The 17,551-nt window shown below is 46.7% G+C and overlaps 1 protein-coding gene across 1 annotated transcript in view; it reads left to right on the forward strand.

Moving 5' to 3' along the window:
* Positions 1-1,959: 1,959 nt before the first annotated feature.
* The window catches only part of ZNF704 (zinc finger protein 704), a 105,242-nt gene continuing 89,650 nt past the window's right edge, over positions 1,960-17,551 (forward strand). The window contains exon 1 of the mRNA XM_021550571.2: positions 1,960-2,264. Within this exon, the coding sequence (XP_021406246.1) occupies positions 1,989-2,264 (276 nt within the window). The 5' untranslated portion in view covers positions 1,960-1,988. The remainder of the gene's footprint in view (positions 2,265-17,551) is intronic.

Consider the following 17,551-nt stretch of genomic DNA (forward strand, 5'->3'; position numbering starts at 1 on the left):
ATGGGCTGAGCGGACATTGCAATGCAGCTGGTCAGAGCACAGGCAAAATATCTGGAAAAGACACTTTTGGAAGGGTGGGTTGATGCTGCTGGAAGCCCTGATATGCCAGAATTTGGCAGCAACTTTGTTGCAGATCTTGAGCCAGATCTGTGGGAACCTTGAAATAATGAATGCAAACCACTGGTTTGTGGGTTGGGTTGAGAGAATCCAAACAACTTATAGAGTTTGACATGAAAAGTAACTTCAGTATTTCTTTAAGAAGGGGTACTGTATTATGTATAATTTCTTGCCTAAAAAATGCTGTATGCTATATTCCCGAATAAAAAACCACATTACTTTCTGAAAGGGATGAATTAACCTAGGCTGAAGCTTGGCCCCATGCTGATAATATGTGTACATTTGGCCTGTTGGCAGGTCTCTAGAACAGAATGTGCAGGGAGAAAAGTACTGAGCACTGAGAAGGGAATGACTGTAATTCACTTGTAGATGGAAAAGAATATATATATTGCTCAAAAATAACATGTAAATACAGACTTAGGACTTATAGAGGAAGAGTTTAGGAAAAACATGTGACAACCTTAAGTATAATTCAGTCTCAGGAGGCATTAATGAATGCCATAGAAGCCTGTAGCAAATTTAAATGCTGGTCACAGTAACTTCAGAATGTTTGGAAACTATTTAATTTTTTTTTAAAAAAAAAAAGCTTTTCAGGAAGGTATTTTAACACTTTAAGCACATAATTTAAACCAGAAATTATTCCCCTAACTGTCCCAGATAATTTTCTTCTCAACAGGGCATATATACCACTGCTTCAACTATTGATCTTGAATAAACCAAATTTCTTCATTTCGTTTTTTTTTTTTCTTCAAAAGTTCCATTTCCCCCCATTTATCTTTTTCAGGGGGGGACAGGTGAAATAATTTTATTTTACTGAGGCCTGAGAAATCTGGCAGCCTGTCCTGCAGATGGAGGTTGTCACAGAATCCATTAGGTTGGAAAAGACCTCTGAGATCATCGAATCCGATTTATGACTGAACACCACCGTGTCAACTAAATTACAGTATCAAGTGCCATTTCCAGTCTTTCCTTAAGCACCTCCAGGGACACGGACTCCCTCCACCACATCCCCTGGGCGCCTCAGTCCCTTGTCTAAACACCCTTTCAATGAAGGAATTCCTCCCGATGTCCAACCCAAACCTCCCCTGGCGTAGCTTAAGACTTTATCCTCTCATCCTGTCACTGCTTATCTGAGAGAGAAAGCCATCCTCTACCCGGCTACTACCTCCTGCCAGGGACTTGTAGAGAACACTAAGGTCCCTCCTGAGCCTCCTTTTCTCCAGGCTAAACAACTCCAGCTCCCTCAGCGCCTCCGCACAGGACTTGTGCTCCAGACCCTTCTCCAGCTTTGTTGCGCTTCTCTGGACACGCTGCAGCCCCGCAATGTGCTGCCGGGCGCCCCTGGCCCTCCTGCCGTGCGAGCACGGCCCGGGCGGGCCGCGCCGCTGCCCCGGCAGGGCGGCCGGGCGCGGCGGGTGGGCGGCGGGGGCCGGCCCGCCCGGCAGCGAAATCCGCCCGCGGCTCCCGGCGAAGCCAGCGCGGCCCCAGCGCCCCGCGCCTGGCGGAGCCGCGGCCGGAGGGAATCCAGTCCGGGTTTTGGCGCCGGGGACCGGCGGCGGCGAGGAAGGGCGAGCGGGAGGGGACCGCGCGCTGCGCCCGACAGCCGGGCCGGGCCGGGCCGGGCGGGCAGCCGGCGGAGAAGGAGCGCACCGGAGCAGGTGGGCGAGCGGCGGGCCGGCCACGCCGGCTGCGGGCCCGCCTGGCCGCGGTCGCGGGCCCCCATGGCCGCGGCGCGCCCGCCGCACACACCCACCGCCGCCCCCCGGTGAGCGCCGCCGCCGCCCCTTGGGCACCTCGGCGGGGCCGCTGCCCGCGGCCGCGGCTGAGCGCGGCGGGAGGCGGCCGGGCCGGGCCGGCCGGGCGGAGGCACCATGCAGGCACGGCGCTTGGCCAAGCGCTCCAGCATGGGCAGCCGGCGGCTGAGCGCGGCGGCGCCGCAGGTGGACGCGGTCCGGCCCCCCAAACCCGAGAGCGCCTGGAGGCCGCCCCGGCGGGAAGGCTCCGCTGCGGCGCTGGAAGAAGAGGACGAAGACGAGGACGTGGTGGTTGAGGTGGAGGAGGAAGAGGAGGAGGAGGAGGGCGGCCTGGGGAGCGCCCCCCCCGCGCTGGCCGGCCACGGCAAGGGCCCCCTCCGGGGGAGCCTTAAGGTGCGTCCCGGGAGGGAGCGGGCGGCGGCGGCTGAGGGCCCGGGCCGGGGCGCGGGGCCGGCCGGGAGCCTGGGGGCGGCCTGGGGCCGGCGGCGGCAGGCTGCGCGGGACTCGGGCGCCGGGCCGGCCCTCAGCGAGTCCCAGGCGGAGCGGGCGGCGGGGGCAGCTGGCTAAAAGCGGGCGGGGGGCGTGGGGAGCCACCGGCGTCTGGAGGAGTTTGAGCACTGGGAGCGGAGACTTGGCCGGGTGGAGCGCGGCTGGCGGGGGGTGAAGGATGTGAGCACGGCCGTGTGCGCAGAGGTGTTCGCAGAATTGTGCCTGCGGGGCGTGCGAACTGCCGGGGCTGGGCAGGCTCCTGTGAGCGCGGTGGCCGTGGTCAGGAGGCCCGGGTGGGCGACCTGTGGAAAGTTTGGGAATGCAGCCCTTCTGTGCAGAGGCCCGAATCAAATCCCATCGAAGCGTGCGCGGTCAGCGCGCTGAAATCGCTGCGGTTTGGAACAACCTGGTGAACACACCCACTGGCTGAGATCCCCTAGATTTAGGCTTAATGATTTTATTATGAAGCGTTTTCTGTAATTATTTTTCTCTTGGGATATACAGGGTAGTAGGATTAAGTCTATGTATAGTACTATAGAGGATTTGTGTAATAGATGTGCACTAATTATGGAAAATAAATGTGTATGAAAGTTTAAAGGGTACCCATTTGAATGGATTTTTTCCAATCTAGATAATAATTCTTACTTAATAATAATTCAGGATTGGATAATTAGGAGTGCTGTATTACCACTGGGATCTTTCCTGTATCCACAGATGGGGGGAAAAAGAAGGAAACAAATCCAAAACAAAAAACACATAAAGGAAAATAGCAGCATAAATGCAAGTTATCTGCATATTGCTTCAGAGCAGTTTTGTTACAGCACCGAGAGACTCAAGTCTGACACAGCTGGGCCATCAGACTGTAGCTCTTCACTGAGTCTATCAAATGCCATGAGTTGTGGTTATGGTGTCTGGGTCAGACCATCCATGTTGTTTCAGGCCTGACAGGCTGAAACAACTTTGTTGCTACAGAACCAGTGCTTGACACTTGAGTGGTAGCATTAGGATGAAGAGCACTATAACGGGCTTCTGGTCCAATAATTCTGCCCTTAGTAATGAAGGTTTTAAGTGGTAGAGGAGGCTTAGAGGAGCTTCCTGTGTGTACCTATAACATGGGAGTGTACTGTCCTCTTTGTCAACCCTCAACATGCTTTCAAGCAGTAGGACTGTTAGTGGTTGCTGGTATTTCTGCCTTACATCTAGGAGTACCCATACATACAAAAATATTGTGCATGTGTATTTACTTCCTTGAACAGTAAACCTACCTCATAGGCGAGATGAGTGTAGTAATGCCTGTTAGGCTACATTTAGTGTACATAGTAAACTGTCAAGTCGCCGTTGATAACCAGGTGCACATATTTACCTTCTGGAGGAATGTTTCTAACTGTCATTACCTGCTCTGTTTCTGCTTTTTCTGTTTATACTTTTGAGTATTATAAACTAGGAGGACTTAAAATTTAACATTGTAAATAAATTACCTTTGGTTTCTGTGCATTTCTTTAGAGATTGTTAGCGTGGGAGTTCTCAAAGCGTAATGGGAGGATTCTTCCAAGTAATTTTAAAGCAACAGATTAAACTTCTCTGCCTTTGGCATTGTGTTTCTGGGTGCTTTTAAGCCTGAAGTGACTGAACTGCAAGTGTGTTTCTCAAAAGTATCTCTGGCTATGTGTCCCTGAGTGTGTTGGAAGATTGTATTTCTATTAATGAGAGAAGCAGGCATAAAATGAATTCTGAGGTCCAACTGCAAAGCACTGGGAGGGTAATAGGACTGGCATGATCTGGTTGTGGTTTGTCAGCTGGAATTCCTTCCAAATGGAGAAGTGGCATGGAGTCAGCAGCATTTGACTCCCAGACATGGACTTCTGAATTGGAGACTGGGAGCCAAGTATATTGAAGGGGTGTTCACTCCTGAGAGATAGCATAAATTGTTGCATTGACCAAAACCTTCATAGTAAGAGAAATCCTAAAGAGCTTCAGAATTTATGTCGACTTTAAAGCAAAGTGGGTTTTGCAGTGTATGCTATCTGGATAATGCAATTAAGAAGCATCATATGGTGTTCTGGTGTGTATTCACATGTATACCTGATGTCTGTACCCTTGAGTGGAATGTTAGAGGTTTCAGAGGCTTGTGACAAAGTCACTTCTATGGGCTGCCTGTGATACATGGATGAAAGCATCATAGGGTCAGCAGTGGAATTAATATTTTTAAGAGGTGCCTGAGACTTTGGTCCACTAGTCAAAATCAAAGTACTGGCACTGTCAGGTCTTACAGCCAAATTCTCTGCTCCAGAAAGGAGTCCACTGTGTGGCTTCATGTTTGATAGTCTAGTTTTGACCCTCACTCTTAAGCATAGAGATAGAGAGGATGAAGTACTGTATAAAGATAAATATTATTTCTCCAGTTTCTAAAGTCGTAGAAAGAGAGAACATCTATGACAAAAAAGAGAGACTTGTGTTCATGGGGAAGATACAAAAATTGTGGTTTTATGTTGCTGTAGATGTGTAGCTGTCCAGGAGGAGAACACTGGAGAATGTTTTGGTTGCTTGTTCTTCCCTGCTATGCTACTATGCTGGAAGAGGCATGAGTATGCTGTGTGCTACTGGTGGGTAATGGCAGAATAGCCAGAGAATCTTGGAGAGCCTGTAAAGCCTTGTTGAGAAGTGCTGTGATTTCTTACTTTGTCAGACTAGTTCATTAATCTCTATATGGAAACAAATTACACCAAGGTGCTGATTATGCAGACTCATTTTGCACATGAAACCCTTTTTATGCAGCCCATATTTGCTTTGGCTGCATTTGGATTTTCAGCCATTTAAAATGAGATGAAAAAGTATTAATAGTGTAATTGCTAGTACTTTGTCTTGAAGCGTGGGTTAATTTGCAGTCCTGTTTAATTAATCTTTTGTATGCAGCCTGGTTGAGATATCACAGCCATGTTAGTACCATGCTGGGGTTAATGCAGTCTGTGGAAACTGCTGAGTTTGTTGATGAGGAAAGGAGTTTTGAAGTAGTGTCCATCAGCAGTCTCCAATGCTGACTTTATCAGATACTTAGAAGAAAACCCCACTACAAGTAGCAGAATTATGCTAATTTGTCTGTAAACCATCAGAGTGCTATGGTTGAGAATGTGGGCTAGTAGTGAACATGAGCTTGTGATAACATGCCAGCATGCTGCAATGTTTTCTCTTCTGTTATGAATAGTAAAGGTGTTGGTGCTTTATTCTGTTCAGCCCAGTTGAATTGCCAGTTTATTTCCAGCCCAATTTCTGTCACCAGGCTGAGAGTATGGCCACAGGTCATTCTTAATCCAGCTGACTATGGATGCTGTGTCTATTCCTCACCCATGGAACGACCCGTTCCAGATACAGGCTTGTTTGTGAGCACCTCTTTGTAGTTCAGAAGGATGAATTTCCCACAAGTGGATTCGATCCTGCAAATACATAGCTCCAAAATGACGGAAAATGATCAGATGAAGAGTCTGAAAACTAAAGGCCCAGAAAGCTGCACAGTAATGGCAGAGGAATACAAAAGCCCAAGCAATGTAAGCAAGACTTTAACTTCATGCTTACACTTTAACATCGGGCTCAGTTTCACCCATCTTGTGAGGTGAAATTTATGACAGGTGCAAAATAAGGAGCATGTACAAGTCTGATCCAGTGGTTTTGGAGTGAAGATGGCAGACATTGGTAGGAGTTCATGAAAACCACAGTTTTTGTGGTTTGTTATGTTTTGGGTTGATTTTTTCACCCCTTTTTTTTTTTGTTTGTTTGTGTTTTAAAGATAAAGACATCTGTGTGATATATGGGATGGGAGAAGAATCTTTAGAGCTTGTGTGGAAGAAATCAGTTGCCTTTTAGTTATATGTTGTTCAGCTGCATTGAATTCACTCACTTCTCTTTTGCTCCTTCTTTCTGAAGCCAGGTGTGAATTCATTGCTGTCCTTTAAATCAGACTTACAGCTTTGCTCTTTGAATGGGCTATATATTCATTGTGGACAAAAAAAGTGTCTTTCCTTGCTTGATTAGCAAGTGTTATTTAATTTCGCTTTCATGTGTGTGTGCAAATGTATTTTCAGAGGCAATTTGCAAAGTACAATCTTTAAATACCAGATTTGCTTAGTGGAGGAGAGACCTTGCAAGAGACATTAGGAACTTAGGAGGAAAATAAAATGTTCCCTTTCAGACTACTAATAATAATGTTATTTTTATAAATATTGCTGGTTATTAGAACACCAGAACTCATGTCCTGAACTTGGAGCCTGTTAGGCTAGGCTGTGTACAAACTCACAACAAGCATGGTCCTGGTCTACCCAATTGTACAAAGAGTAACACAAGATATGAATAGACACTGATGAACTGTGAGGAACAGCTAAAGGGTGATATGAGAGAGGCAGATAAACACCATCAGCTTAGCCATATTTTGTAAGTAGCTAAAGTTAATTAATTTTTAAATTTCAAACTTTGTTCAGCTTCTTGTTGTTCTTGAGTGAAAACCTGTTTAGTGAAGTTGGTGTGGAAAATTCATAGCTAGACTTGGGATTTTTTCTTTCCTTCCTTTTGAAAAATTGTAAAAGTTTATACATAATACAGATTACTGGAGGCAGAGCTGGGGGTGGTGAGAAAATAAGCTAGTATTTTTTGTCCACTCTCCCCTAATAAAGAATGAATGGAACTAAATTGCTGGGGACTTTGTCATGTAATTTTGTTGTTGTTTGGACACAGACCAAGGAATTGTATTAGAACACCATAACTATGTGAAAGTGAAGCCATTAACAGTTCTGATTTCCTATATTCTTTTTGGTCTAGAATGAGGTCATTTGAGAGGGATCAGTTGACAGCCTTCAGGTATTCAGTACATACGGTGGATAGAGATGCGCTGCTCAGTCTCTGTCACAAAATGTTTGAGTTGGGAGGGGACCCTTGGAGATCACCTGGCTCAATCCCCCAGCTCCAGTAGGGTCACACAGAGCTGATTGCCCAGGACCATGTCCAGATGCGTTTTGAATATCTTCAAGGAGGGAAACTCCACAGCCTGTTTTGGCAACCTGTGCCATTGCTGTGTCACCCTCACAATGAAGTGCTTCCTGATGTTCAGAGGGAACCTCTTGTATTTCAGTGTGTGACCATTGCCTCTGGTCCTGCCACTGGGCACCACTGAGAAGAGTCTGGCTCTGTGTTCCCTCCATTCAGGTGTTTCTTGACATTACTAAGATTCCCCTAAGCCCTCTCTTCTGGCTGAAGAGTCTCAGCTCTCCTCATAGGAGAGATAATCCAATCTCTTAATCACAGAATCATAGAACAGTTTGGAATGGAAAGCACCTTAAAGATCTTTTAGTTACAAGCCTCTTGTCATGGGCAGGGATGTCACTCACTCACTAGACCAGGTTGGTCAGAGCTCCATCCAACCTGGCCTTGAACACTTCAGGGATGGGGCATCCACCACTTCTCTGGGCACCTGTTCCAGTGCTTCACCACCCTCTGAGTAAAGAATTTCTTCTTAACAGTTACTCTAAACATGCCCTCTTTTCATTTTAAAATCATCGCTCTTTGTCCTGTCACTGTCTGCCCATATAAAAAGTCCCTCTCTGTCATTTGTACCTTGGAGGTACTGGAAGGCTGTAATGAGGTTTCTCCAAAGCCTCATTCTCCATGTTGGCCTTTTGCTGCACTTTCTTTGGTATGTCCATGTCTTTCCTGTATTTGGGATCCCAGAACTGAACCTGTCATTCCAGGTGTGGCCTCTCCAGTGCCTTAGTAGAGGGGGCAGGATCACCTCGTCCCCCCCTGCTGTCAGTACTTTCTCTAATGCAGTGCAGGACATGGTTCAGCTTTTTGCCACAGGGACTCACTGCTGGCTTATGTTCAATTTTGTGTCCACTGGGAACCCAGGGCCTTTTTTGCAAAGCTGTTTTCCAGCTGGGTGGCCTCCAGCACAACCTAGTGCTTGGGATTGTCCCTCCCCAGGTCCAGAACTTCACATTTTCACCTGGTTGGGTTTCTTGAGGTTCTTGTTGGCTCATTTCTTTAACCTGTCAAGGTTTCTCTGGGTGGCAACATGACTGTCAGGTGTGTCACCCACTCCTCCCAGTCTTGTGATCCCTTCCCAGGGATCAAGGTGGGGATGACCAGCCAGCCTGTAGTTCTCTGGTTCTTCCTTGGAGATAGAAGTGACATTTTTTTTCAACTGAAACCTAAGTATTGAGAAAGTGCTTTTCATGGGCTGGTAATTAACATTTGTAATGTGTCCTGTGACAAGTGCAAATACACAGACCATCTGTGCCTTTGTTGATCCTGTGCTCTTCCAAGCTTTCTTCAGACCCAAGGTTACAGAGAAGTCTAAGAATCCTGTAAATCAGCTTTGAACCCTCAAGTCCTACTCTGTTTTTCCAGCTGCTAGATTAGAAATTCCAGTGTTACAAGAGCACTGGGGAGCTCTTACTAGACTGTGGGATAAATCAGTGCCTCAAAGATGAGAGTTTGGCTGCTTGGCCAGCCAGGAGATGCTGGTCCTTGATGTGGATTTTGTAAATACTGTGTGGATTGAGCAATGATGCTTTTTTTTTTTTTTTTTTTTAATTCTCTCAGAATGAGTCCACATTGGCTTTATAATACTTTCAAGTGATTTATTGAATTGCTTATTTCTAAAAATAGTGAGCAGCTTGACTAATACTGCAGCTTAAGGCCAGCCCAAGGACTACAGAAGGACAATAGGTCAAAAGAGAAACTCTTAAGTGTTTTTGTTTATTTTCAGAAATTGAACAGGAAATAGAAGGTGAATGAAAAGAATGTTCATTAGCTCCTCTGGGAATCAGCTTTAATTTCATGAACTTGTGTTCATGGTTTTCATTGTAGCATGTTGCTGAGCAGAGCACACAGGAATTTAATGTTACCACTGCTGCTGCTGAACAATCTGTGATAGGATCACTTTCACTACTCTGGCACCTTGCCAAACTTTCCAATCTCAAATGATTATTACAGTGACATTTGTGGTATTGTATTAAAAAGTACATGTGTGGGTGGTGTTTGTTGTTTGACAACAAAACTAATGAAGACAGGAAACTGAACAACTTCTGTTGCTTGAACTTTGAATAAAAATACAGATCTTTTTACTTATGTTTTTCAAAACACACAGAGTCTAATTTCCATAAAATCCTAACCCAGCTGAAGTTGATGGAAAAGTCCTGCTACTTTAAGCATATTTGGGATTTCAGTCCAATTAATTGAACACAAGTATAAATCTACTAGTAGACTAAAACCATTTCATAATGGTCCTAATAATTGTAAAAGACTGTTATGATCACTAAACACAAAATCAGAGGGAAAGTAAAATGCCTCAGTGATCAGATACTGATGTGTGAAATTACAGTGTTTTACCATCTTTCATGTATTGTTTTAAATGGTAGAGGAAAGATTATTTGAACTTTAGATGGGCAGTGCTCTTAAAACAAGCAGTCAAGATTGGATGGTTACTTAAATTTTATTTTGTGCTTCAGCAGATAAGGTGGCTGATGCCTACATCATACTGACATAGAGAGCAAATTGTACAATCACTTTCTATAAACTGGACTTTGTAAAGCTGGCAAGATAAACATTTGAGCCAGCCTGATATTTTATGTATATATGCATATCCCTTTTAAGTGGTATAAAAAAACTCTAACTGGATCCAAAATGCTTTTTACCTCGTATTTCTCAACAATTTTCTTTCTATGATGCAGTGATGAGGAATGTGAGTACCTCCAGAAGAAAAAAATCTGATTTTTCTACTTTAAAATACTTTAAAGACAGCACTGTGATGCAGTCCTTGCTGCCTTTAGGTCTAGGTCAGTGGTAGGCCATGGAAAGCTGTTCACATTTGATTTACAGAGCTATACAAAAAAAGCAGTGAAATAAATAAGGGTGAATTGGTGGTTGCAAAGGATTTACAGTAATATTTTCCTTCAACATGTGTGACCAACACTGTTTCAGACAATTGTCCCTACTTTCTCAGAGCAGGAGAGAAATGCTTGGTCTTGCAGGAGTTTCTTTCTCCATGCTGGTAGGTTCATCTGCCGGAGCAGCAACATGGGTAGCATAGAGCACTTTGTGCCTGGGCACTGGATGTGCCACAAACTGGAGTTTATGTTTCATCAGTTCCAAAAAGGATAAAGTATTTCTTTCCTCCAGCTCCTAGTTACTCACAGGCAGTTTTGTGCTTGTGCCAGAATTTATTATGTGCTTTTGTGGGTTACTGAAACAGTGGAAAACACATGCAGCAGTGTCTGTAGACTCTATGGTGTCCTTTAGTTATGGTGGATCAAGGAAGGGCTTGCCAAGCATCTTAATAGGATAGAGGAAAAGATGGGATATCACAGCTAGGACAGGCATATGGAGGAAAGAGAAGGTTAGAAATGGAGCAAGCCTTCATCCTTTAGAAGACAGAAGCCATGTGGCAGTTGGACTGCGCTTTACTTTGGGCCTGGTGGTCCTTCAGGTTCTTTGTTGTTGCAGTGTGATTTCATGGTTTCCCGAGAACTTCAGGTTTCTCCCCTGAAGTTGTCCTACCAGGTTTGTCAATCACTCCTCCTTTCCCCACCCTGACCCCTGCCAGCACTGTCTGTCACTCCTGGCATTCCAGAAGTGCAGTCAAGTGATTGGGCAGGTTCAAAAGATGCCCTCCACTCCCGTGGGCACTGGGCCATCCTTTGTCCTTTGTCTCCTGAGACCTCCTCTCCCATACCTGGTTGGTGGCTCCCTGTCCCTTCCCCCATCCCCTCCCCCAGGTAAAAGAGAGGGGAACCACGCGGTCAGGGCAGTTCTGATGGAGCAGTGATGGGATTCAGAGTTCTGCTTGGAGCTGCTACTACACTCAGAGGCCTGTGGGCCAGAATAAAGCTCTGGATTAAACCCTCCATCAGAACCAACTCCTTTCCTTCACCGTAGCCTTAAAGTCTTCTCTAGCAAACCTGAGGAGCGGGACCTCTGCGAGGGAAGCTCCATTCCACCGCCACGTGAGCTCCGTCTGGCCTGGACTTGTTGTCCTCATGCTCCCAGCTGCAACATCCAGCCAGCCAAAGGTGTCTCTGGGGTGAAACACCACGGTTGCTGCCATTTGGTTCAGCAGCAGGGGCCAGACAAGCCAGGGTGCATCTGTTACAAATATTGGTAACTGCAATGTATTGGCACCCAATGTGGGGCTCTCGGAAGATCACAAGGCCACGGAGAGACTTTAAGGCAGCTTGGCATCCACTAGCAGAGCTTTGAAGACTGAGCTCTCCAGGAGAGACTTGGGAATTTATCCCACAGAAGGCTCACGGATGTCCTGCACCTCTGGAAAATTCAGCTCCTTTTTGATGAGCCAGACCTTCTGAGAGGAGAAAAGGGGAGTTCCTCCTGCCCCGAGGAGTCCTATTCAGGTGAAGAGAAGACCTCACTGGACCGGGACAGACTGGCCCTGATTTAGGTGAGTATCCCCACTCCACAGGGGGGTGGGAAGCTCAAAAACAGTGCCTGACGAGGGACTTGTTCTTTTTTGCTCTTATTAGAGCACAGAAAGGCTGCGCAGCCCCGCGGAGCGGGGAGTGAGCGCTCTAGGTGCGGCCACAGACCGCGTGGCTCTGCTGTGTTGAGAGCCCGCGCGGCAGCAGCAGAGGTGGCGGCGCCGGCTCAGAGGAAGCGGGGGTGCTCTGCTGGCCCCTCCCCTTCGCGTGGCGTGGCTTTTGGGTTTTCTCACAGTGCAGCGTGGGAGCAGCTCCTGAGCGTGGTGGGAAGGGACAGGCGGGAGGGTAGAGCTGCGACTCCGTCTTTGCTGCCCGCGAATGGTGCTGATCCGCGGCTCGACCACAGGCGGCAGTTTTAAGGGCAGCACAGGCTGCTGCGCTGTGCAGTGCTGAAATTTGGGTGTTTTCACTTCTTAACCACAGTTTTTGGAAATTGGTAGCGAATTCATTTTGTTTTTGGTTGTGTGAGGTCCTGCTGCGCCTTTTACATCTAAAATGGGGGCAAAGCTAAGCATGACACAAAGGAGTGTATTATCAGATTATAGGAATTTTAGTTAGTGGAAAGGTCTTGTTTTCTAAGGTAAAATTGAAACAGTTTATAAGGTGGCTTTTTCTACACTTCCCGCAAGTTTCTCCTGAGCAAGTCCAAAATACCCACTTCTGGGACAGGGTGGGTCACAAATTGGTAACATTGGGATGGTCTGGGGACACAACTTCAGCCAAATTTGTGTTTTGGAGTTTACAAGTTTGATCAGCTTTACTTAAGCAAAGGGAAGTCAAGGAAAAGCCAAATAACAAGGAATGTACCTTTGCTCTTTCTTTTTCTCCCCACCCCAGTCCTGAACCCTCTACCCCAAAACTTGGTATTTTAAGGAGAGCAGACTCTGGTCAAGCCCAGGGAAGCTGGCTCCCTGAGCATCTTAAAGTGTCCAAGTCCCACTGTCCACAAAGTCCTGGCTAGACCATGTGGAATTCTCCCCAGTCCCCTGTCTCCCCAGCTAACAAACCCCATTTCTCCCCATTGGGTCATTAGGTATCTCCCCAACAAGGGCTCTGGATAATCTAACACAAACAGGCGTAGATTTGCCAATTGTCCATTTGGCCCCTCAATTTGGACAATACTCTCTCCAACCTGGTATGCCATCCCCAGCGATGCTCCCCCAAAATTGGAATTTGGCTGTCATTGATATAAAGGATTTTTCTTTCAAATTCCCGTACACCCTGACGATGCACCACGTTTCGCATTTTGGTCCCTACTATCAACAGGGGAGCCCCGAGGAAGAGGTACCATTGGAAAGTTCTTCTTCAAGGACTGAAAGTCTTGCCATCGATCTGCCAGCGGTATGTCTCTTCTTACTGTTCCTGGTGCATGCAGCCGCAGAAAAGGCCATCACCTATCATTATATGAATGATATCCCTGTGTGTCCCCCAGTGATGATTTACTCACCCATGTGCTTGACCTAACAATCGATGCATTGATTGTTGCCAGGTTCGAGCTCCAGGAAAAGAAAATTCAAAACATGCCACCTTGGAAGTACTTGGGCTAAGAAATTGGAAAGAGGACCATTGTTCCTCAAAAATTTGAAATCAAAACAAAGATCAAGACCCTTGTGGATGTCCACAAGTTGTGTGGGTCTTTAAATTGGGTAAGGCCCTGGCTAGGTCTGACTAATGAAGATCTTGCCCCTCTTTTCAATTTATTGAAAGGAGGAGAGGACCCGAGTTCTCCTAGGGCTATTACCCCAGAGGCAAAGAAAGCTCTAGAAAAAGTTCAGGCAGCAATGTCCAGAACACAGGCCAACCAATGTTGGTCTGGCCTGCCATTCAAATTTATCATCTCAGGTAAGTTGCCACACCTCCATGAAATGATTTTCCGGTGGGAGCAGAAACAAACACCTAAGGCAAAGGAAACAGCTAAAAAGGGCCAGAGCCAGAGGGACCCTCTCTTGATCATAGAGTGAGTCTTCTTCAGTCACCAAAGGGCCAAGAGAATGACAAAACCCCAGCAGAACTGATCCAGAAAGCTAAGACAAGGATCAAGGAGCTGGCAGGATGTGACTTTGAGTGCATTCACATTCCAATTGGATTAAAATCAGGCCAAATTACTAAGGCAATGTTGGAACATTTGCTTCAGGAAAATGAAGCATTGCAGTTTGCTCTGGATTCCTACTCAGGACAAATTTCTATCCATCAGCCTGCCCACAAAATTTTCAAACAAGAAGTTCAATTCACCCTGAAATTGGGAAGTGTTCAAAGTAGGAGACCTTTAAAAAAGGTTCTGACCGTGTTTACAGACATGTCCAGGAGATCCCACAAGTCCATTATGACTTGGAAGCATCCTCAAATTTAGCAGTGGGAGACAGACTTTGCTGAGGTGGAAGGTTCACCTCAGCTTGCTGAGTTGGCTGCAGTTATTAGGGCCTTCGAGAAGTTCTCAGAACCATCCAATTTGATTACAGACTGCCTACATGGCAGGAGTAGTATCCAGGGCAGATCAAGCAATATTGCAAGAAGTGTCTATCATTGCACTTTTCTAATTGCTCTCAAAACTTGTTAAGTTAGTCTCCCACAGAGAGCAACCATTTTATGTTATGCACCAACCAACCTGCCAGGTTTTACCACTGAAGGCAACAGAAGGGCAGATGCTCTTGCTGCGCCTGCAGAGATGACCCCTCTCCCAAATGTTTTTGAACAGGCAAAAATCAGCCACGAGCTTTTCCACCAAAATACACCTGGTCTAGTTCATCAGTTTCACATCACTCAAGAACAGGCCGGAGTGATTGTGGCCACATGCCCCAATTGCCAACAACATGCACTCCCTACGATAAGTGCAGGAGCAAAGCAGAGGGGGTTGAACAGTTGTGAACTGTGGCAATTTATGTAACACACATACAATCATTCAGATGGCAGAAATATGTTCATGTCAGTGTAGATACCTTTTCTGGAGCGGTCTATGCCTCTGCCCACACGGGCAAATCATCCTCTGATGCCATAATGTACCTCCTACAGGCTTTCACTTTCATGGGCATCCCTAAGGAGTTGAAAACTGATAATGGCCAACTTACAAATCCAAGGAATTCAGTAGTTTCCTGCAGCAAACAGGAGCAGAGCACAAAAAAGGCATCCCCTACTCCCCTACAGGTCAAGCTGTAGTGGAAAGGACTCACCGTGATATCAAGAGCGTCCTGGACCAGCAGCATCAGGTCCTGAAAATGGAACCTCCCCACATCTAGTTGTCCAGAGTACTGTTCACAATTAATTTTCTGAACTGTTCTTTTGACAACCTGAGTCTGCCCGTCGTATGCCACTTTGGGGGGAGCAGTCAGATGTCCGTGAAAGAAAAGCCTCCAGTCTTAGTAAAGGACCCTGAGACTTGGAAGACAGTGGGACTTTACAAATTGGTTACATGGGGATGTGGATATGCCTGCATGTCCACCCCCTCTGGTTTAAAGTGGGTTCCATCCAAATGGTAAGGCCCTATGTCCCCAAGGTCTCAGGGAGGTCTACAGAAGCGCCCTAGGTCACTAATGGTGCCTGGAGGAGGAGACACCGCACATGTTCCCTGGAAGAAATTCCATTTACACCTCCTATCTGGAATAGTTTGTAATATATTTCTGACTTGGGTTTCCTTTTACCGGTTTAGATCCCACTGTTTGTGTGCAGTTTCAAGTCACCATGAGACCAAGCCTGCACCTCATCCTACTCATGATCATTCCACCAGCGATCCCCTGCATAGGCCCTCAGCCCAAAGCAAACATATGGAGCCATGGGCAGGTTCCCCCCTTGTCTGCTTGGAAGTCCATGCACCTTTGGCAAGCTCAGCCTGTTTACCCCAAATCGAACAAATCTAATGCATTGGCAGATAAAAAACAATGCACATAAATTTGCCATCCAAAAAGGGACCTAAGACAATTAGACCCAGACTGTAATTTGGAAGTTGTTCACTGGTCCAGATTTAAGGCCACTGCAATTAAGAGTCCTTCTGCTGTGGATCTCGGCAGAAAAAAGCATGGGAGAATTTGGCCAATTGGAATAATGGGTTGCAAAACAGGCAAACCTCACTTCTACTGCCCCGAGTGACCTCTTATCAGATGAGGAAATTACCAGGCAAGCCACCATTCAAAACAGGGCAGCCATAGACTATACACTCCTCCTGCACAACCATCACTTTGAAAAATTTGAAGGTCTCTGCTGCCTCAACCTGTCATCGAAAGCAGAGAATGCCCATGCTGTGATCAACAGCATGAAAATCATGGCGAACGACATCGAGAGAAACAGACGACTGGCTGAGTGGACTGTTCAAGGGCTGGGGACTCTTGGGCTAGTTGGGATCTATTCTAAAAACTGTGTTTTTAGTACTGTTTATTCTAGTTATTGTTATTGTAGTTGTTAGCATTGGTTTTGGGCTGATCAAGCACATGGTTTACAAGCTAATTTCAAGCTCATCTTCCCTCCTTCCAGTCTACCATTTGGAAGCCCCTTGTGCTCCAGTGGATGACCTCGAAGCCTCAGTTGAAGATAGGGATCCTCCTGAAGGAGGGGAACCAATTCACCAACCATGGTTTGGCAAGCATTCTGCCCCCCAAACCCAGTCCTCTTCATTTTAAACAAAACTAGGTGGGGGTTGCAGTGTGATTTCATGGTTTCCCCAGAACCCCAGGTTTCTACCCTGTAGTTGTCCTACCAGGTGTGTCAATCACTCCTCCTTTCCCCACCCTGACCCCTGCCAGCACTGTCTGTCACTCCTGGCATTCCAGAAGTGCAGTCAAGTGATTGGGCAGGTTCAAAAGATGCTCTCCAGCCTCGGGGGCATTGGGCCATCCTTTGTCCTTTGTCTCCTGAGACCTCCTCTCCCATACCTGGTTGGTGGCTCCCTGTCCCTTCCCCCATCCCCTCCCCCAGGTAAAAGAGAGGGGAACCACGCGGTCAGGGCAGTTCTGATGGAGCAGTGATGGGATTCAGAGTTCTGCTTGGAGCTGCTCCTACACTCAGAGGCCTGTGGGCCAGAATAAAGCTCTGGATTAAACCCTCCATCAGAACCAACTCCTTTCCTTCACCATAGCCTTAAAGTCTTCTCTAGCAAACCTGAGGAGCGGGACCTCTGCGAGGGAAGCTCCATTCCACCGCCACGTGAGCTCCGGCTGGCCTGGACTTGTCCTCATGCTCCCAGCTGCAACATCCAGCCAGCCAAAGGTGTCTCTGGGGTGAAACACCACAGTTGCCGCCATTTGGTTCAGCAGCAGGGGCCAGACAAGCCAGGGCAAGTCCAGTTCCCCATATTGGAAACTGCAATACTTTATGAAGGCTTTTCTCCCATGAGGTACTATTCCATCCCTGTAGTGGTTTGGTAGAGGGCTGTTTCCTGGAGCAGCTGGAGAAGGCCGCCTTTCGCCTCTGCATATTTTTACTGATGTTATTTTGTTGCTTTCAAGGGTAATGAGTTGTAACTCTGTGATACTGTTTATTGTGTAGTCAGACACAAAAATAAACTCCTTTTTTGGCACCTCTCCTAATCTGAACAGAAAAACTGCTACATGTTTTTATCTCAAACTCAACTCTGATTTGAGAGAATCTTCTGCTGGAGGCAGTGCTTCTTGCTTGTTCTCCTCCACTGAGGGATAGTGCTTTCTACTTCCAGCCTCAAGATCTGTTAGAGATAAGGATTTGTGCTTAATTTTTGTCTTGTAATATCTCCTCCAGGCTTTCAGCATGAGG

Source organism: Lonchura striata, chromosome 1, assembly GCF_046129695.1.
Source record: "Lonchura striata isolate bLonStr1 chromosome 1, bLonStr1.mat, whole genome shotgun sequence".
Lineage (NCBI taxonomy): Eukaryota > Metazoa > Chordata > Aves > Passeriformes > Estrildidae > Lonchura > Lonchura striata.